Here is a 20745-nt window from a genome sequence, read left to right as displayed (position 1 = left end):
CTCCGCAGAAAAAATTCTGAAACATGCATTTCAATTGATTTCAGTGAAATACACAATTTTATTTTTTTTTTTAGATAGCAGTTCATTCACTCGATTTCCTATAAAGTATGTTTAAATGGACTGAAATTCTGACCTTTGATCTGCACCAGAAAACATTTTTAAACACCTTATGAAAAGTTTCAGCTTCCACTTAAGTCAGTGATTAACTTTTTCACCATTTTACTATGTAGATATTTTCTAATTGGGAAAAAAAAATAATCTGAGTGAAGACAATCACGTTACAACACACCTAACTTTAACAGAAGGACTATCAGTCACAAGTCTCCACAACTTTTTCCTAAAAGGCAAACTTCCACCCAACTCCTACCTTGAAGTGACTAAGACCTATAGCACGTTATCACCTGGGAGAAGAATTTATTGCCAAGATGAGCAGGCCTCCTATTTCTCACGCTCTCTCATTTGTGCAATTATTTCTGGATAAGAAGCTGTCAGTCACAAAGAGGTAACTTCCTACTTCATCCAACTTCAGTTAGCCAAAGGAATTTCTGATTTCCAAATATCTATCAACCCAGCTCACAAGCAAACAAGTGAACTCAGGTGTCTTCATTTCTTAATTGGAATTTATTCATCATAGATGTGTAAACATAACGCCTTCCCAAGGTCTGAATACAGTTAATCAAATCAGTCATTCAACATTTCTCACTGAGGTTACTTTACAGGTGCTTCTAGCCTAAAACAGTTACATGCATTATATATCTTTTTAGAGATACAAAATGCCAAAAATCAATTTGATTCTCGAAAGTACATTTCAAATCACTAATACCAGCTTTCAACATACCAAAATGTCAATCACCAGTAATCTAAAATATATTAGGCAATAGTAATCCCAGGTTAAACCATCAAGAAAGTAATCTAGTTGCACATCCCAAAAGTCTCTGTATTAATTTCAAAACTGAGCAACTTAAATCAGTTGTGTTTGTATTTGTTCCATTCAAGGTACCTGTGTATTTTAGAATGGAAATAAGATTAGAAGCCATGGATTTTTTTTCATGAAGTATTACATTTCATACTGCTAAAGCGTATTAAATATATTTTAATAGAAATTTCATACATTAGAAATCTTTTTAAGGAAATTCAAATGTTTAGACCTTTAAAACCACAGCAAAACTAAAAACATAATACAGCAAAAAAAAAAAAAAAATCTTTGGGAACAAATGCAAAAGCCCAAAACAGGTCAAAAATAAGGACTGAATGTAAATGTTCATTAGGGCTGTGAAATACCTGACATATAGAAAGAGTTCCTCCAAATTAAACTAGAATTTTGGTGTGGAATAAGAAAGAAAAAAAGAAAACAGCATAAGAACAGTCAGTCATTAAACTTGGACAAACTATTTCAACACTGTCTTTTTTTCCTCTGCTTATAACATACATACATGTAGATAAGCAAGTCAATCTTAATAATAAATTCAACACCTCACAAAACCATAAGAAGAGAAAAGTGGCTCATGTAACACTTAAGAATCATCATCCTCTTACATCTGTGAGGCTTCAACAAAATCAGAAGGAAAACATAACTTAACACCTTTATTTCTTCCATGCCTTTTTTCAGGACAAATGATCTATAAAAATGTATGAAAATATGGAGAACAGTATTTATTTCACAGGCTTTTCACAAATATGAATATTTCAATCTTACTTAGTACTTAAATGATCAACAAATGAGGTGCATCTTTTCATGATCCACAGTGCTCTTCATGATGCTCAGTATTTTCACTGAGCTGCAAGCCTGAAAAAATAACTAGATTAACAAATTAAACTTTACCAGCCCAGCAGTAGGGCTGCTTTGTTGCCATCTATGCAGGATAGCCAGCTAAAAATGTACTAGGGCATCATTCAAGTCATGTTATAACCGATATACTTACTATCTGGAAACACAGTTTCTTTTTGCATTTGAAGAAGGTAATAACTTAACAAGCCTTTTTTTTTTTTTTTTTTTTTTTGCAGCTACAAAATAAGCCAGTGTTATCTGGAGTAAAGATGCTGAAAAGGGTACTAAACAGAGGATGAAAAATGCTTAAAATATAATAGCATGTTAACTTCAGTATTGTGTCATGAAATTTCTTTTTCCTCATACTCCAAAAGAAACAAGGATTCATACTGACTGTTTACCTTATATTATACTATATCACTGCACAAGGATTTTGCGTATTAAATTGTAGTGCTCAGACCCTGAGAAGCCAAGCAGAGAGAGTCAGAGGATAAACACAGTAGCCAGAGGCCAGAACAAAGGAGATTTGCTGTCCTGGAAAGCCCTGACAACAAGATATTTTGTTCAGTATTTCTCAGCCTTCATCAGTTGTTGGAAGGGGAAAAATTCTGTTTTCTTGTTATCTAAAGCTCATAAGAGCAAACTGAAAAACTTGAGTCATTCTCAGGCAGATATTAACTTACCAGGAAACACTACTCTCAGGCTGCGTTTTCCTGAGTGTTTTAAGGAGATATAAACCAAGGTGATGCTCCCTTGAGCCCCCACTAGCAAATCAAGAAGCTACCCTTTTAGAAACAGTGTATACATATGTCAGCCTAAAGTAACCTTAAAACTGCAGCCTTATGTTACTAGTGCTTTCTCAAGGTTTACAGGAATACAGCAAAATATTAAGTATTAATAATTAACTATGTAAATTCAAAACAAGTAAGATGTAATATTTATCAGCCTCACTTACATCTTACCTGCTACTTTTATCAAGCACTTCAGGATTCTATAGTACTCCTAACTTTTTTTTTCTTAAAAGTAGCTTTTAATTTTGTTTTGTATGGTAAGTTTTTAGAACTACTTTGTTATGCTGAAACTTTCAATTTTGGCTATATTAATGCAACATAGACAAAACGATTTAAAAATTACAGTTGAGGCAATCACAAACATGCCTACTCAACATGAAATAAGTGAGAAATAATCCACCACCCCGATCTTGTGCTTACATTATATTTAAAAAAATGACTCAAAGGATAAAGACTCAAAATATAAATCAAGAATGAAATCTATGTTTCCTGATTAGTAATAACAGGAGCCAAAATTGTTTTGCATTTTACATTATAAGTAATTCAAACAATCCCTAAAATCCTGGAAGATGAATGAGCACCCCAGCCTCCAACATCATATGATGCAGTTTTCTAACAACTGGGTTATTGTGAAAAGAGGATCTCCTCAGATTTGCCTGAAAAGAAGATTCAATTCCTGCTTAATTCGGAAATAAATCATTTAAGAAATGTTCAAGAAAAGCATATCAAGATTTTGAATTCTCATCTAATGTGGCCGATTCTTTGCAGCCTGGACGAATTCCTAAGCTCAGAGCCAAAATTTAACATTCAGGACTACCTATGCAACTTGATGGTTGCATGTTGGCTCATAGAAGCCTGCTAGAAATGCCATACTATGGGATATAACTCTTACTTGGTATTGTAAGTGCCGAATTCATAGCTGTGATCTGCAAAGTAACTCTGGGGTTTCTAAGTCAATGCCTGACACATATTTGGTCCCACAAATACAGTTTACTTCACTCTATGTGCAGCACAACCCCAAAAGTTTAAGACTCTTTATGAAACTCAAACTATGTTCTCTTGTAAGGGTAACTAATTCTTTAAGATACAGTCTATGCATTAAAATGACATAATTCCATCCAAAGGATATACTTTAAAAGGACTTACCACAGACATTTACACTATTTTCCAAACAAATAAGCCTAACAAAAAGACACTTTCATCCACGCAAGTCCACTGCTTTGCAATTCTGTAACAGATGGAGTTTTTCATTTACAGTACATTTTTAGGTCTGACGCCACTAGACAATCACCCTATCCATACAGGGATTTTCAGACTAGGCCTCTTGAGTGAATGAATGCGTGAATCATAACATGGACACAACACAGGGAAAAGTGCAGGACAAAAAAAGAAAGACAATGTAAGGAATCACGATATTTATACTATTCCTATTTTAAAGATGTATAAGCAACCTCTGCATAAAAAATGTTGATCTAGTGATTCTGGTGCTATCTACATAGTTATGAATTCTACTTGTATCAAAGTCTGACAGTTTTCCTATCTAGCAGTGATAATTCAACAGCTGATCTGCTTTCTAGCATAACTGTGCAAAAAACATATGCAAAAAGAGAGCTCAATCTCAGTAACACTTGAGAGGAATAGAACTTTTTTAGACTGTAAAACCAAATCTAATCATATTTTCACAAGAAGCTGTTCAAGCACAAAACAGTTGAGAAAGACAAGAGCAATCACAGCAAGGCTCAGAACTATGCGTAAGAGATATTACTCCTTAAAACAAAACCATGACAGAACTTGAAGACTAGAAAAGAAAACTTAAAAATATAAAACTGGCCAAAGAAGGTGGCAGAAAACTTTCCTATACTAAAAGATCACTACTTAAGAAATAATGGATATTAAACGCCATCTTTCTCCATGCATCGTTAGCAAAGACAACGGTTTCAGGGCAGCCATAATCTACGTGCAGGCACAGCTCCAAGTCGACCTTACGCTCCCCAGGCAGAGCGGCCTACATCCAAGAATAGCAAGTCCAGTTCACTTCTGCTACAACCAATTACAGTGCTGTTATAGCAGGCATGAGTTTGCCCACTACGTTAGTCATTCAGTATCAGCAGTTAAGATAAAAGAAATCATAAGTTATGACATTCAGATAGCATCTATTTCTGGAGTGTAGCAGGAGATTGAAACACACAAAAATACAGATCATTTCCTCCAACTTGTCAGACTGAACAGAAAGCACTGCTTAAAAATCCTATTCTGACCTCGAACATTTCCCATCATTATTAAAGAAACAAGAATAACCATAAAAAAGTAAAAAATTGTGATCGCTAACGATCTCCATGCCTTTTAAATAAATCTGTATTGTCACCATCTGTCTTTTATGTTCTCACAAACAAAAAAATCTTTTCCAGCTAAAAAATATGGTTGAATGTCCTCTAAAAACACCTGGTTTCACACAAGCTATCACGAAAATAGTTAAAAAGCTTCAGAAGTAGTTTCAGGAATTTTAAAAAACAGCTGATAGACTGATGATAAGGTAATGACATAACATTTTGAGCCTAGAATATTTATCATCTTCACAAATGGGTTCAAGAATTTTCCAAAATGTTAAAATAAGTTTCCTTTAATGCTGAAAATGATTTATTCTGAGGAAAAATAATTTCAGAATGATGATCGATCATTAAAAACAATCTTAACAGCTATTTTTAATTAGAAGAGAAAAAACCTCAATGAAATCCAAGCCCCCCCCCCCTTTTTTTTTTTGATATTTACATCTCTGCTGACAACTGCTTTTCTCCCTCTCCTGCTCCAGTGAAAGTCAGCAAAACTACAACAAAGGTACAAAGGTAGAAGGGAAAAGACCTGATTTTACTGGCTTAAAATGAACATTTTGCAAATATTAAATCTCTCACTCACTTCAGCCTATTTTATGGAGCCATTTCCAAGGGTGACTTGAGCTCATTTAATAGCTCATCATTGCTAAAAAAAAAAAGGTCATTTCTCTAGGCACCCTCCCCTGCTGCTCTTGGCTACAGGTTCCCACTGCTCACCTCCAGCCAGTTCTGTGATTACAGGGAGCCAACTCAACTCACTAAAGAGGGGTGGGGGAAAAAAAAAACAGACAGACAGACCCCCCAAATCCAAGGAACAGGAAATTTGATTCTTTCATCAGGACAGCAAGTTGTATCAGCTTCTTCTGCAAGACGACAAGCTCCAGAGCCACTGGCAGAGGAATGAAAAGGGAGCAAGAACATCGTGGCAGCTGCCAACTGTTAATTTGACCAAGTCCTTATAGTACAGTACACTGTAAGTGCAGCTGGCTGACAGAGTGAAGAAAAATGATGCTTCTTCTAGAAACCAGTAGGGCTGGTTGGCTTGGGAAGTGCCAAGAGGGAGAGAAATTCCATCTATGTATCAAACTTGATTTCCAAAGGTGCCTGTTCACGAGAACTCCAGGCAGCTAGGAAAGAAAGCAAGGTGCCAGGTTGGCTTCTCACCTCAGTTACTATCTTTTGACAGTGCCCTAACCAGTCACATGCATCTGTGACTAGTTTGTCATTACTCATTACGGGGGAAAAAAAAAAAAAAAAAAAGCACAAATTCTTTGCATGGATGCATAAATAACGCAGCATTGGAAAAAAATAGGAGAAGGGTGAATAAGACTGAAAAAGGGGTGTTTTGGAAAGAGGCAACAAAATACAAGAGAAAGGGGAACTACCTTTGGAAGACAGGACTAAGATGATGAAACAAATGGAAATGAAGGAAGATATGAAAAACAAAGGAAAAGAGGACAGTGGAGAAAAAGAAAAGTGTAACTTCCAATAAAGAACCCCAATAATACTGCCATTCCCAATCAATACTCCTCATAACTATATGCACAAGTAAAACTGTGCTTAATCCCCCTTCAGCATTCAAGTATTTATATCTTTTCCAATAAACAAAAGCCACAATGAAATTATTCCAGAGAGAATTCTGAGGACAGTATTTATAGGGAAAAAAACGTGAGGAAATTATGCATGAAAGAATAAGATGACCAAGACTGAATTATTCTGTGATAACAATTTCATAATTCTCAATTATGGATAGCAAAAGGGTATGACTAGGTCAATATGCCTGGCCAGGCATAAGGAAGGGAAGAAAGCACTGCAGCTTACAGCTGCTACACATGGCTCTGGTGGACAGTAACAGATGGCTAGACTTGCTTTCCTTTAACATTATGCAATATTGCTGCGATACCATGATCAAAGTCAGAGATCCAAATTCTGAATGTTGAACAAGTTAATTAACAGGCACTTAAAATGAAAATACTAGTAAGGTCTAAAATAAAAAATTCAGAAATTTAAATGCATTATCTTCAATAAAATATTCCATAGTATTTCCTGGTTTTAATAAAAACAGAGGAAATTATAATGTTCAGGCAGTTGTTTTATGTGTTTTTTTTTTTTAAAAAAAAAAAACCTTCTTTCTATTTTGATTGCAGCCAGATATTGAAATAAGAATCATGATAAAATCAGGCATGACCAGAATATGCTGCACCATGCTTTATACCAATGTTTAGGTGTGCTGCTTCTCAGAACTAAATAATAAAACAGTCTTCAATATTAACCCCCTGTAGTCTAACATATTTATATATAAGAATTTTTACATCCAACATTTACATACGAGAATTTCTTCTCCTCACAACTGTACATCTATTTGCTCTGTTCTTTGTTCGTTAGACTATAATGCTTTTTAATAAGCTTTCTTGGTTTTCCTCCCTCTTTGAAAAACAGAATTACAAGAATGTACAAATTTACGTATATACACTTGCATATTACATATATGCCACATCATACACAAGCCATTCATGAACTAGCATCAATAGAAAGACTCTCATGGAATTAGTACAAAACAAATGAATTAACTACATTTCTAAAAAAGAAAAGTTACTGCAGGTATTTAAAATTTTAAAGGAAGTTCCTCTTCAAAGAAATCCACACTAACTCCCTTTCTTGTCCCTAGCTCCTTTGTTACTATTGCCACTCACCTCTGCATAGAGGAAGTCACAGGAACAGAGACTAAAGAGATCATGTAATTTTAAACAATATCACTTCTTTATGGGCATAAAAAGAGTAGCTTTCTCTTGTATAGAAAGAATAGAAAAAACATAGGGTACATCCAGTAACAGCTGATTTGATCAACAGCTCCCTGCCATCAAGCAGGAACAGTGCTAATCTGCCCCACACTCGCACAAAGAAGTCCCAGCTGGACAAAAGAAAAATTCCACAGGGCTGCACAGATTAATCAGCTCCAGGAGTCAGAGCCTTCAGCAACTAGGAGCTGTTAGATTGGCTTAATGGAACCATGCACAGATATCTTCTCTTTAGCTAATATACACTAGAAAGCTTTCTTTTAAATCAGACTGCATTTCCCATGCACAAAGATGGTATGGCACTACCTTCACTGAATTTTAACTGGTCGCGTATACATAAAAAAAGAAAAACCAAAAGAAACAGTTCAACATTTGGCTTGCAAATACATATTATCAGATTGTTATGTTACTTGGACACGTAAAATTTGGGGATTCTTCCTGCCCCCTGGTACAGCATAAACACAAAATGAATGTGACAAAAACTCCTTTCCTCCATTGTTAACCGTCATTGTTTTCCATTTTTCACATTTGACAGTATTTTGTGAATAGTCTGTTTCACCTTTTCCTCTTTTTTTGGTCCTGTTTGCATGGATCCTTGATGTACTAACAGAAAGGAAGATACATTTATTAAAATCCTCCAAAAGGTTAACTACAGAATTAAAACACTATGGAAGAAATTCAGTAACAGAAATAACATTCTGATTCTTTCTCAAAGCTAGTTACAGTTTAAGTTGACAATGCAATCTTTAAAAACCAGTAAAATAGAAAAAAAGCATCTGAAATCTTATTTCAAGCATGACAAAGTAATTCTTTCACTGATACAAAGCTTCAGCCACAAAAAAGTCAATCACGCAAAACAAATAAATGTGAATGTTCTCCAACACAGATATAATGTTTTTTAACGTAACAGTGGGAAAGAGAGATGCTCAGATACAGAGAGCCTTTAATTTCACCACTGTACATGGAGGTCAGAGAGATCATGTGATTTAAGGCACAGCTGGTACAGAGTAAGTTATGTTTGTTTGAAGCAAGTGTCCATAACCAACTGACTGCTTTCTAGTCACTCACTTAAAGGCTCTAAATTGAAGGATAAGATTACATTTTAGTAAATAATAGCTTCATAAGTAGGCTCTCCAGATTGCCTTGAATTTGCACATGCAGTGTTACCAGCAAGTATTAAAGACAGATATATTCACTAGCATTTGAAAAGCTTAAGAAAAGTAAAGGTTAAAGTATTACAGTTTTAAGTTAACTTCTCCCCTAGTTTCTGTGCATAAAGGTGAAAGATTATTTAGAAAGAGTAAATACAGATTTATGCTATATAAATAGGATATGTCAATAGTTATTCCTATTCTAGAAAGGCAAACAAATAAAATATTTGAACTCACATTTTTCTTAATCATGCTATTGACTGACCTAAAGGAATTATTTAAATGGCATACAAATGCCCCAGGTTCTGTGGTGTTTTCTAATTGTGTCCTTATTTACTCCCTCAGTCCCTTTTCATACGAGCCTATTTCAAATAAAAGCATCCTCTGTTAAAGCTACTAAAATAAAACTAGTCTCTCATTTACCAGCAGAAGCTTCTACAATAAATTTCTCGGAGTATGAAAACTGCACTAGTCAAAAATAAAAGCCAGTGGTGAAAACATGTTGAACAAAAAGCTGTTAAATATAGTAAAATTTTCAGTTTGTTTCCTGGGTGTATGAATAAAAAATAAAACCAGCAAGATACACCTGCTGAGTACTAGAAAATATTAAATGGACCACACATTCCACTCTGAATGATCATTTTTCTTAGTGATAGTAGTAACAACATTTTTCAGGAAAGATGATCTGAATTGCTGATACCAAAGAAGGTTTGAAAAGCTTAGCCATGCAGCACTTAAGCATGCTGAAACCCTCCTCTCATATTTAATTCTTTGAAATTGTTTTCTAAATCTCTTTAGTTTTATGCACTTACAGAACTTCTAAGTAACCCAAAACTTCTCACAAGTGCATGCCATTGCAACAACTTTTAGAAAACAAAACTATCCTGGATTATACACCGATTCTCATACTAGTTGTATTTATCTATCAGTCATGTAACTGTCTTTGAGATTGTGCTTCTGAAGCAGTAATTATTTGTAGTTATTAAATGGACATTCTTTCCAGTTAAAATTCTTATTGCTGTTTCTTGAAAACATGAGGGTTACTTCCTAACCCTTCTAGAAGTTCTGTTTTAGTTAGCAACTTATATTAACACATACATACATCTTTTTTAACTTTCTTTTGAAGAAGTTTTACATTACGTTTTCGGTCATAATCTCAGTGAGCATTAAAGAGAGAGGAAAAAAAAAATAGCTGTTTTCAAGTGATACAAAACAGCTTGCAGAGCTTTAATTTAACATCAAAAAAGTTCCTTAGAGACCCAGCACTAGTAGTCAGTCATCATAAGGGTAGCTTAAAACCAATTACTCATTTTGCCGCTTTCAAAGTGTTAGATTTCATAAATGCAATTAAATATGTACACAGTTGAATCTTGATGCTCAACTGCTCACTGAAGCAAACTTTTCAAAATTCCCAGACAAGGCAAATTGGAAAATTCATTTCTGGAGATGAATGTTCTTAGTTCAACTTTATGATATGGAAACACCACATGCTTCTAAAAAGAACACACATGCTGGAGATTCTGCCCCAATCAACAAGTACATGCCAAGATACACACATCAAACAAATTTAGCTATAAATTCACTGCGCAGCTTACTCATCTCAGAGAAACAGTGAATAAAATAAATCAAAGATTACAGCGCAATCAAGTATGCAGTACAGAACAAGTATCAGAGTCTAGTCATGGACCCATTGATCCTTAGCATACACACACACACAAAATACAGATTGTAGTAAGTCCTCATGGAAAAAATTCAATTCAGCATCCTCAACTACCTCCAAGCAGCAAATGGAGCTTCAGATCAGTATTTAGCTAAACAAATTCATTTCCACTTAAAAAGAGAGGGCCGGTTCACCTACTCCAACTAGTAAGCGCCTGAAAGTCACTTTTAGTTCTGTTGACAGTTAGTTTTCTGGAGTATGCTAGACAACTTAGTAAATCTGTGGTCTGCCATTTAAGAGAAGCAGTCTCACTCTAGTCCACTCCTCATTTCCTGCTTTAGTAATACAGTGTCATTCCCTACCTTGTGTCAGTACTGTAATTCACCTGACCCTACCACGAGTAAGTTTAGGGAACTGAAAAGGTAGGAAGTTATTCTTCTGTAGAAGATTAGTTTTCTCTTGATTTACTTCCTTGAACTGGCTTGTCCTGGGATCAAACGAGTATCAATGTGGCCAGAAGTATTCAAAGACAGGTCTCACAATCAGCTTAAGCCAAGCTAAACCGCCCTGCTGTCAGAAGGGCTTGCTTTACTCTCAGTCCCAGATGCACGTTCCCCACTGCCTCTCTTCGGTTCCCACAGGAGCACAGCAGTGGCTTTGGTCAGATCAGCTTACCAACTAACACAGCAAGAAGGAAGAAACCTGCTGGGCACACAATTGCAAGAGCTGACCTAAGCGAGGGTGAAAGACCATTTGGGTCTCACTGTGGTTTTAGATCAGCTGAAGCTCGGTCACGAAACCACATCCTTTAAAAGCTGGCAATAGAAGTACTTTCACAACACTCTTCCTCCCTTCCATTCTACCGCAGTCCCTCCTTGCTGGATCATCTTCATCCCCACTACCCTCCACTTCTGATACCTCTCCTCTTGCACAGAGGATCAAAAACATGTTTAAAGACCTGCACACATCCTAGGAAGTGCAGGAAGAAACTGCTAGATTCCAAAACTACCAAAAAGTGAATTGTAATCTAATGTTAAGTTGTACACTGGGCATGACATGTCCGAAGGTTCAGTTCAGTCACAGACTCCGAGTTCAGATAAGCTTTTGACTTTCTGTTCCAGAGTCTCAATTGGAAAAAGACTTGTGCATTTCTCTCTCAACTGAAGGGATGTTATCAAAGCCAAATCCTTACCTCCTGTCTTTGAAAGGCAGCAGAGGACAGCGTGAATGCTGAAATACCAATTTCTGAGGCTGCTCCCACTAAACAGCTCAGTATCATTGACAATTATTATCCATTTTTCAAACGTTTATTGTAAACTTCTTAAATTTATTTTTCTCTTTATAACTTTAAATAGCTTCTGTAAAGTGAAAACATAATCCTGTTTCATGTTTTGTCACATAATCTTCCTATGCAAACAGACACACACAGTGAAACAAATAATGTTGGAAGACTAAAATACTGTGAAATCTGAGAGAAAGTCTGTGCTCAGCAAGTCAAATTGAGCAAAAACAAAATGTAGGCAAAGCTACACCACTGGTGCTTTAAGAGGGCCTGTCTCAAAGTTAAAAAAAATACTACTCAAATTAGAGGAAAATATACAGGAGAAGAAAAACTGTAAATAACTGAAAACTATTTTAAGATGTTTTAATAGATGCTCAGAAAGCCACAGAGTTACTGTTGAGAAAAAGTCATGAGTCTGGAATAGACTCATAGAAACAGTCTGGTTTATGAAAGAACCAGAACTAACAAGTAAAAAGTAAAATTTGCAAGTTTGCAAGAGAAAGGCAACAAATGCAACAGATTAGAAAAACAGTGAAAATTCAAAGGCAAGCAAAAGGACAAGACACGTCCCTAGAAGGGCAAACAGGGCTAAACAAAAGAAATCCTGAGAGCTTTTGCCTATTATGATATGAGAATGATAGAACTGTCAAAAAATACAAAATCTGAAAGCATTCAATAAGTACAGAACAAGAACAGATGAAAAAAACAGATAATTCAAATTCCATCCTGTTGATATGATTAAATGCTTTCTAGCCTAACAACTCCTATTAAATAACCTGTAGTTTTTAAACTTTGACTTTTAGGTCAACCATGTCATGCAACAGATTTAAATACCAATTTTCATTAAGCCTAGAGAAAGTTCTGGATAAAAGTGAACAGGGGTTACCATTTTAAATTATTATTGGCCTGTGTATGTTTGATATAGAATTAATAAAAACAAGTAAAGACTTGCTAAGTAGCATAACTTCATAGAAAAATAAACCCAGCATTTTTGGTTAGAAAAGGAGTAGTGCTAGTCAAACAGAGATAACATTCAAAGTGTTACTGTTAGGATTATTCGGTATTTTGATTAAGAAGTCAGACTACAACTTTCTTATTAGTGTACCCTTGTATGTTAAAAATTAGCGATGAACAAACTTTATTCTTACCCTTGATTTTGTCACTATTACACATATTGTTTTTAACTATGCTAGCTGAACTGTCTCCTTTTGCTTGTCTTTCCAGCAGTTCACATTTCCTAAATTGTCAGTGGTCTGTCAATATGAGAATACTATTGAGAGGGCACTCTGAATCCTGCAAAGCTTGTATTTGACCCCACGCTACTTTGTGGTTGTCTACAACCTAGGTGGTAACCATAATTACAGATTAGTTTTATAGTCAGGAAACAAAGTCATAAATAATAATCCTTCTGCTACAGAGCAGCTTTTATCACTTTCAAATTGTGGGACAAGCCAGCAAAATGATTCTTAAACATGAAAGGCAAAATCACATCTAAAATGAAGATCTATGGCGGAAACCATCCAGAAAGCACTGAAGGGACTTGGATACAGATAGTCATCTCAGCACGAGCTTGCAAAGTGATACAGTTCCAAAAAGACGCATACAATTCTTGGTATATGCAGAGGGGGAATACTGAGCAACAATATGGAATTTATTTTACTACTGCAACTAGCACTGGCGTGACTACTACTGGAATAATGTTCTGTTCTTGAGTTCACAATTGTGATAGACATTGTATTCAAAGCAAACCCATGAAAACACAAAGAATGAGACAAACGTCTTAATGAGACACACTATTTACTCTACTAAAATACGACTACAGACCATAACACCAACATAGGCATCAGACATTAGTCAACGAACACACACATAGATACATAGGTTAGGCATCTCTCAAGATGCAATGACCAGAAACTGAGATTAAATTCAGACTAGAAATAGGTGGAAGTCTTAAACGGAGTAACTTTTGGGAGTAGTCTGCCAAGCTATACAGTATTTTCCACTACTGTAGGATTTAGCTTATTTTTTATTTATTTTATTTTTCATTGAATGTATCTCTAGAAGTGTCTTGTCATAAAAAGAATTAGTTCACAAAAAGACTCCATGTCTGTGTTATATGCAGAAGGTCAGATTAGATCTGCAGTCCCCTCTGGCCTCATAACCCATGAAGCTAACCAATGTATTTGAAACAAGACTCATTTCCCAATATTAACTCTATTTCACAAACATGAGAATTTCTTTGAGACATCATAGTTCCATCATCCTTTTTAAGTAACAGGATAAAAAAAAAAAAAAATCAGTCTTAGAATGAGTTCATGAATGTAAGTTTAGCTGCTGGAGTGATCCTGAATAAATTCCATACCTTTACAGGAAGAAGGAGAACAATCTGCATCCCTACACAGCCTCAATGATGTCAACAGAACTCCATGGGGAATAAAGTAAGATTAAGATCAGGCCACTTGCTCTCTTTCATTGACATTTTAAATATAAGGAATTAGACTCAAAGCTATCTATAATAACTCTAGCCATTTTCTTCACACCACCACCAAAGGTATACAAGGAGATACCATGCTTCCAACCTCGTAGGTAGATTGAGGGAGAAGAAACCATAGATAAAACAAAGGCTTACAACCAGGATAATTTCTGTCACAGCCCATACCTCTTAACATTCTCTTCCAACTTCACTGGAAGACATTTTTCTGACTTCAGAGCAAGCCAAACCAATTTCCATACTAAGACCTTTCTAATGCCACAAAATATTTGTAATAATCAATACTTTATCTCTCAAACATAGCCAACACAATCTAACAACACTAGAAAACATATTTCATAGCAGTATCAAGCAAGCTTTCTTCCTAAGAATAGTTCTTTAGGAACAAACACCAATCTGGACTGCCGAAATATCTTCAGCAGTTCAGGCAATGTCACACACCAAGAATATTTTCAAACAAAAAACAGAAAGAAATACTAGAAACATTCTTTAGGATGTTACTAGAACTAGAAAGATTCCTAAAGATTCTCCCATAACTCTTGAATTAAAAAAAAAAAAATCCCCACCTGCTACAAAATAGTCAGACACTTATCAGAAATATCTGCCTAGAAAAGAGTTTAAAGTCAGAAGGACTACTAAAATCACTTGGTCCAAGGACTGCAAGCACAAACACTATGAGCGGCATACTAGGACTATGCAGTGCAAAACGAAAGGAAAACTATAACACTAGGTAAACTAAATGCAGGGAGAAGGAAGGACACCAGCAGAGACTGCTTAGATCAGCATTCCCACACCATCTCAGGGTGCCCTGCATACACATCCTGTCTCTTCCAAGGGAGCTATCAGACTGCAGGGCAACTGATGCCATCTTCACCCTGACGACTCCTTCTCTCTGGGCCTCTGCACACATCATAAATATGCTGAAGATCTCATGCATACAAAAGCAGTAGTATGTCACTCTCAAAAGTAAGAGTCAGCCATCCCAGTGTGGTCTGAGCTGTTCATGAAACTTACTTTCATGAACATGAATAAATTCCTGAAATTTAATCATCACCCAGTTACCTCTGTTTAGGATTCAGAAGTTCAGGTTTAGCATTCAAAAAGACATCCAAGCTCAAACTGAGAACATTAAGAGTTATAATCCACTGTTTCCCTTCTTATTTTGTTACAGTGATTACTCATCCTCACTGTTTACCGCTTGTGCCTTTCAATTCAATCCCATCTGGCTTCACTTTCCAGCAACTGGATCTTGTTAAGTACGTACTGATTAAAGTACCACTCAGTTAGGAAGTATTTACATGCTCCAAGAAAGTCACTCCTCATTATTTTTGATAATGTGAGTAGACCGAGCTCTTTAAAGAAGGTCTTCATTTTCAGTATTGTCACATATTCAGGCAAAAAAAAACCCATCTCCTTGCTCCTATACGTTAACCCACTTAAAAAGTGTAATGTATTCTCTGGTTTTTAATTATTTATTTAATCAAAGCATTATACTGGGAACTTCTGCTGAACTGTTTTTTCATACAAATATCCTGCCAGTCAGTAAATTTCAGGACACAACCCCATGCCATGCCTCTGAGCTCCAATGCATTACCTTGCCCGCACTAAGGTGAACTTTTGTTTTACTAGCATAACATAACGTGAGATCTAGACAGTTTCGTACAATTGTTTTATTCTCACTGTTTAATATCTACCCATCTTCTTCATTTGCATGTTTTGTTAGTGACAATTTTGTAATTACTTCCAAACTGCTCAGAAGTCTAACAGTCTCGGGTCTAATAGCGCCACTCCTGTAAACTTTCACCAATAATTCCCCCTAGTAACTGTTTCTGACAGTTATCCAGCAGTTCTTAATCCATTTATTATATTCTAGAAAATCACATAATGCTCATGTAATGAGAAATGGATGTTATTGGTAGGACTTTACTGTTAAGTCACTTTGCCGTGCACCATCAGTCTTCCAGCAATGATTAAGACTTACACAGACAGAAAGCACATCCTGCTTGTGTCTTCTAAATAAACTGTAAACAACATACACTCTTCAGCACATACTCTATTTCAGAACTTGTATAAGACTAAGCATTCTGTCACTGCTGAAGTAGAAACAGAAAAACATAGTAGGATCTACAGTCATACTTAGCTGAACTCGCAATACTAGAAAAGAATAAATAATCTTTAATTTAAAATTCTATCATCATAGAATCCGTAAGGTTGGAAGAGACCTCTCGAGATCATCTAGCCCAACCTCTCTGCTCAGCACGGTCACCTGAAGCAAGGTAGACAGGGTTGCATCCAGGCGGGCCTTGAAGATCTCCAGACAAGGAGACTCCACAACCTCTCCGGACAACCTGTGCCAGAGCTCCGTCACTCTCACAGGGAAGAAATTCCCCCTCACCTTCAGGCAGAGCTTCCTGTGCTTCAATTTCTGCCCATTGCCTCTTGTCCTGTCACATGGGACAACTGAAAAGAGCTTGTCCCTGTCCCCTTTACACCCTCCCTTCAGGTACTTGTACACATTGATAAGATCCCCCCTCAGGCTTCTCTTCCCCAGGCTGAAGAGGCCCAGCTCTCACAGCCGTTCCTCATAGGGCAGATGCTCCAGCCCTCCGATCATCTTTGTAGCCCCACCCTGGACTCTCTCCAGTAGCTCCAGGTCTCTCTTGTCCTGGGGAGCCCAGAAGTGGACACAGTATTCGAAATGAGGCCTCCCCAGGGCTGAGTAGAGGGGCAGGATCACCTCCCTCGACCTGCTCGCAACAGTCTTCCTAAGGCACCCCAGGAGATCATTGGCCTTCTTGGCCACAAGGACATGTTGCTGGCTCATGGTCAACTTGTCATCCACCAGCACTCCCAGGTCCTTCTCTGCAGGGCTGCTCTGCAGAAGGTCAGCCCCCAGCTTGTCCTGGTGCCTAGGGTTATTTTTCCCTAGGTGCAGGACTCGGCACTTGCCCTTGTGGAACCTCATGAGGTTCCTCTCAGAGAGACCTGGACAGGCTGGAGAGTTGGACAGAATGGCAGCACAGCCCTCAGGTGTTTATTTATATATATATATATATATATATATATATATAAAGCTTGTTTATATAGTCAGAAGTACAGAGGTCCAAGGACCCAGTCAGCAAGACACCACTCAAGCACCACCAAAAGCAGCTCCATCATCAATATGCTAAAGTGTCCACATTTTCATCATTGTTTTTTATTTCTCTCCTTATCAAAAATATTTGAATCTACTGTTTCAGCTGAGTACTTCACAGAAAACAAATATATTTTATTACTTCACTATTTAAGTAATTTTTCACTATTTCTAAAATCATCTTTCCTACAACATTAACACAGAGTGTTCAATAGTTTATGGTATTTTGCAAGGAAGTTAAAGCACATGGCAAAATACAAATCCAAGGAGCCCATACAGAAGCAAAAACCTCCCTCCTCAAAAAGTCCCCCCCAAGGCCTTTAAAAGTAACAAAAATAAAACAAAAAGAAACTAAAAATAAAAAACAAAAAAAATTTGAAAAAGCCTTATGACAGAGATAATGGCAAAAGGAAATGGGATAAACCAGGAAAGATTATGGCAGTCCAATTCTATAAAAAAGCATCAACTTTATATGTATAAAAGTGTAGTAACTGTAATATGCTGCAACTTCAGCACTTACACATGAATATGATGCTGCTTCCTTAAAAAAATAAAAGAGAGAGAGAGAGAGAGAGAGAGAGAGAGAGAGAGATCAATGAGAATTAAGATCCCTGACCTCCAAAAATCAGTGAACTCGGATGCATTATGCAGTTCAGTGGGCAGGTCCTGTGATGATAGAGGTGGGAAAAGACTTTTGCTATGGCACAGGATCCTCAAGCTTTAAAACAAAAGCAAACAAAAAAACCACACACAGAACTTACAGAAACCTCTCTTTTAACAGCTGGTCACATCACAAACATTAAGAACATCCTTCTTCAAAGTTTATCTGCATAACAAGATTCTAAGGATGAAGTAACACCCACTGAAATCCACACAACTACAGAGTTAATAAGAGACAGTCAGATACACAGTATTTCCAGTCAAAACAGATTTTAAAAACACAATATTAGACTACTCATATTTATTGCATATTAAGAGATTGAAGTTGGTATAAAACATATTCACTTCCTCCTCTATCTTTTTACAGACATTCTCCTTTATATACAAAGGGAAAAGTATCAAATTCTACCAGACTACCTACCTAAACAGTGAAAAATCAATTTAAGATGAGATTACATTTGTTTGCTACATAGTAATTTCTCAACAGTTAACAAGTACTCATCTTCAATCTTTAAATGACAACGCTTTCCTAACAGTCTGCGCATTTTTTATTCTATTTTATTGTTCTAGACAACTCATTTAAAAACATGCTTAATTTGTTGGAATTTTATTTCAAAGAATAACAGTATCAGGCAAAGTCTGGACCTCTGCTAAAAACTTCTGTGAAGCAGAGAGCTGAAAACATCAGACAATGCAAATGAGGGCACTTTTACAGTTACTTCTAAGAAGCAGGTAGCATCCTTCTTTGCACATCACTTAAAGAATCATTGTTTGGGGTGCATATCTGCTGCTTAACCTTCAGAACAGATGGTTCTATTTTTAAGTCTCAGTTGGGCACAGTTGGGAGAGGTAGAGAAGAGTGGGTAGGATACACAATCACATATAGCCTATAGAGCCTCTTCAGTCATCAGGAAAACTAAAAGTGTCTTTAAGATGTTGTTTAAGGAAAACGAGTGCCATCTGTTTAGTAAAAAAAAAAAAAAAAAGGAGCCTGGCATATGCATTAATCTTTTTCACTGAAATCGCTGGGGGAAAAAAAAAATCTTACAATCCTTAATGTATCAAGTGGGTGAGAAGTCCACACATAACGGGTTTTCTGAGCTGTTTATAATATCCTTCCAAGCAATCACGTTATTCCCAAAGCATATTCACAGGCTGTTATCACAGACAGAAGGCAAAAAGCAGACAAGAAGAGTAAAAACAGGACATAAAATGACCTCTACATGTTATCCGCAAATATTCCTCCCGCCGCCTGACCAACCCACCGGAAAAGCCAGACCGCCCGTTCCCCAAACACGGCCCACGCCACGCCGCCCAGGGCGGCATGGACCAGGCCCGAGCCGCCGCCGCCCGAGGCGGGAGACCCCCATGCTCCAGCCGTGGCCGAGCGAGACCCCCGCCGCGACCGCCGCCTCCTCGCGGCCCTGCCCACGCCGGGCCGCCGCCGCGGCGCGCGCCAGGCCGAGAGTGGGGGCAAGAGAGGGGCGGCGGCGCCTCCCGCCCTCCGCCCCGCCGGTCGCCGAGGCGCCGCCGCCGCCGCCTCCCGGCGCGGCCAGGCCTCACCTCTGGGTGCAGGATGGGGACGCAGCCCGCTTCCTTCTCGTACTCATCCAGAGGCGCCGCCATCTTGGTGCGAACACGCCGCCCGCTGCATGCCGGGTAGTGCGCGCGCGCGCGCCCGGCCCCTCCCGCCGCGCGGCGGAGGGGGCGCGCGGCCGCCGGCGGCCGTTGGCGCGGCGGTTGGCGCGGCGGTTGGCGCGGCCGCGCCCTCCGCCGGCGGCGGCTGCGCTCCGCAAGGCAGCAGGGCCGCCCAGGGGGGCCCGCGGTCCCCGCGGCGGCGGCCGCCTGCGGGTTGACAGTCAGAGGAACTTGACTTTGCCGAGGCGGTGAACGGCGCCGCTCCTCGTTTATTCCGGCTGCGGCCTCTGGCCCCTGACTGTCAAATCCTAGGGCTTTCATAGAGGTGCTGAGGGTGCGTGGTTGATAACCCAGGCGGTGCAGGTCCGAGGTGGAGCAGAGCGGCCGCTCCCCGCTCGCAGGGTGCTGACACCTGTCTGAACCGCGCCTCCCCGCACAGCTACTGGATTTGTGCACATGTCAGCGCTTCTCATTTTAGGGTGAAAACTTGCTCATTCTAGAGCCAATTTATCATATTTTAAAATAAGTATTCCCTTGTTATTTTGATGATTTCAGTAGGAACATTTGCTGTCCTTGAAAGTCAGTCACTGTAAGGCCTTTTAGAGCAGAACACACATCTCGCTCCCCTAACCGTGCCAGTGTGATTCTCGGCATCTCCTGGATGTGACAGGAGTTGCGCTCCGTGCTGTCACATTGTGCATTGCCTTCCTGATGTGCACAAATGCCCACCGGGTGTGAAGGGAGACAGCCCAGTTCAGTCCTTCACCGCGCTGCTTCGAACGCTTCCTAACAAGCCTTCCAAGAGGTTCAGAGCTGGCTTGCGGGTTTCCAGTGGAGAGCCTCCACTTTTCCACTGGTTTGCCCCTGTGCCACCTCACAGCTTGCCCGTGCCCCCATCTCGGGGCACTCGGGGGTTGGGGCCCCCGAGGCCCCTCGCTCGTGGCGCAGATGGCCTTGCAGAGTGGCTGCTCTGTGGGAGGTAGCAGCAAACCTGAGGGAAAGCATGTTTCTTCTTAGCGGCTTCGCGGTCTGGAGAAGTATGT

At 38.5% G+C, this 20745-nt stretch overlaps 1 protein-coding gene across 1 annotated transcript in view; it reads right to left on the bottom strand.

Moving 5' to 3' along the window:
* ZDHHC17 (zinc finger DHHC-type palmitoyltransferase 17) overlaps window positions 1-19710 on the bottom strand; it is a 79768-nt gene extending 60058 nt beyond the window's left edge. The window contains exon 1 of the mRNA XM_062584724.1: window positions 19628-19710. Coding sequence (XP_062440708.1) covers window positions 19628-19690 — 63 coding nt within the window. The 5' untranslated portion in view covers window positions 19691-19710. The remainder of the gene's footprint in view (window positions 1-19627) is intronic.
* Window positions 19711-20745: the final 1035 nt, after the last annotated feature.

This window comes from Rhea pennata, chromosome 1, assembly GCF_028389875.1.
Source record: "Rhea pennata isolate bPtePen1 chromosome 1, bPtePen1.pri, whole genome shotgun sequence".
Classification (NCBI taxonomy): domain Eukaryota; kingdom Metazoa; phylum Chordata; class Aves; order Rheiformes; family Rheidae; genus Rhea; species Rhea pennata.
This window is presented reverse-complemented; position numbering and strand designations above follow the sequence as displayed.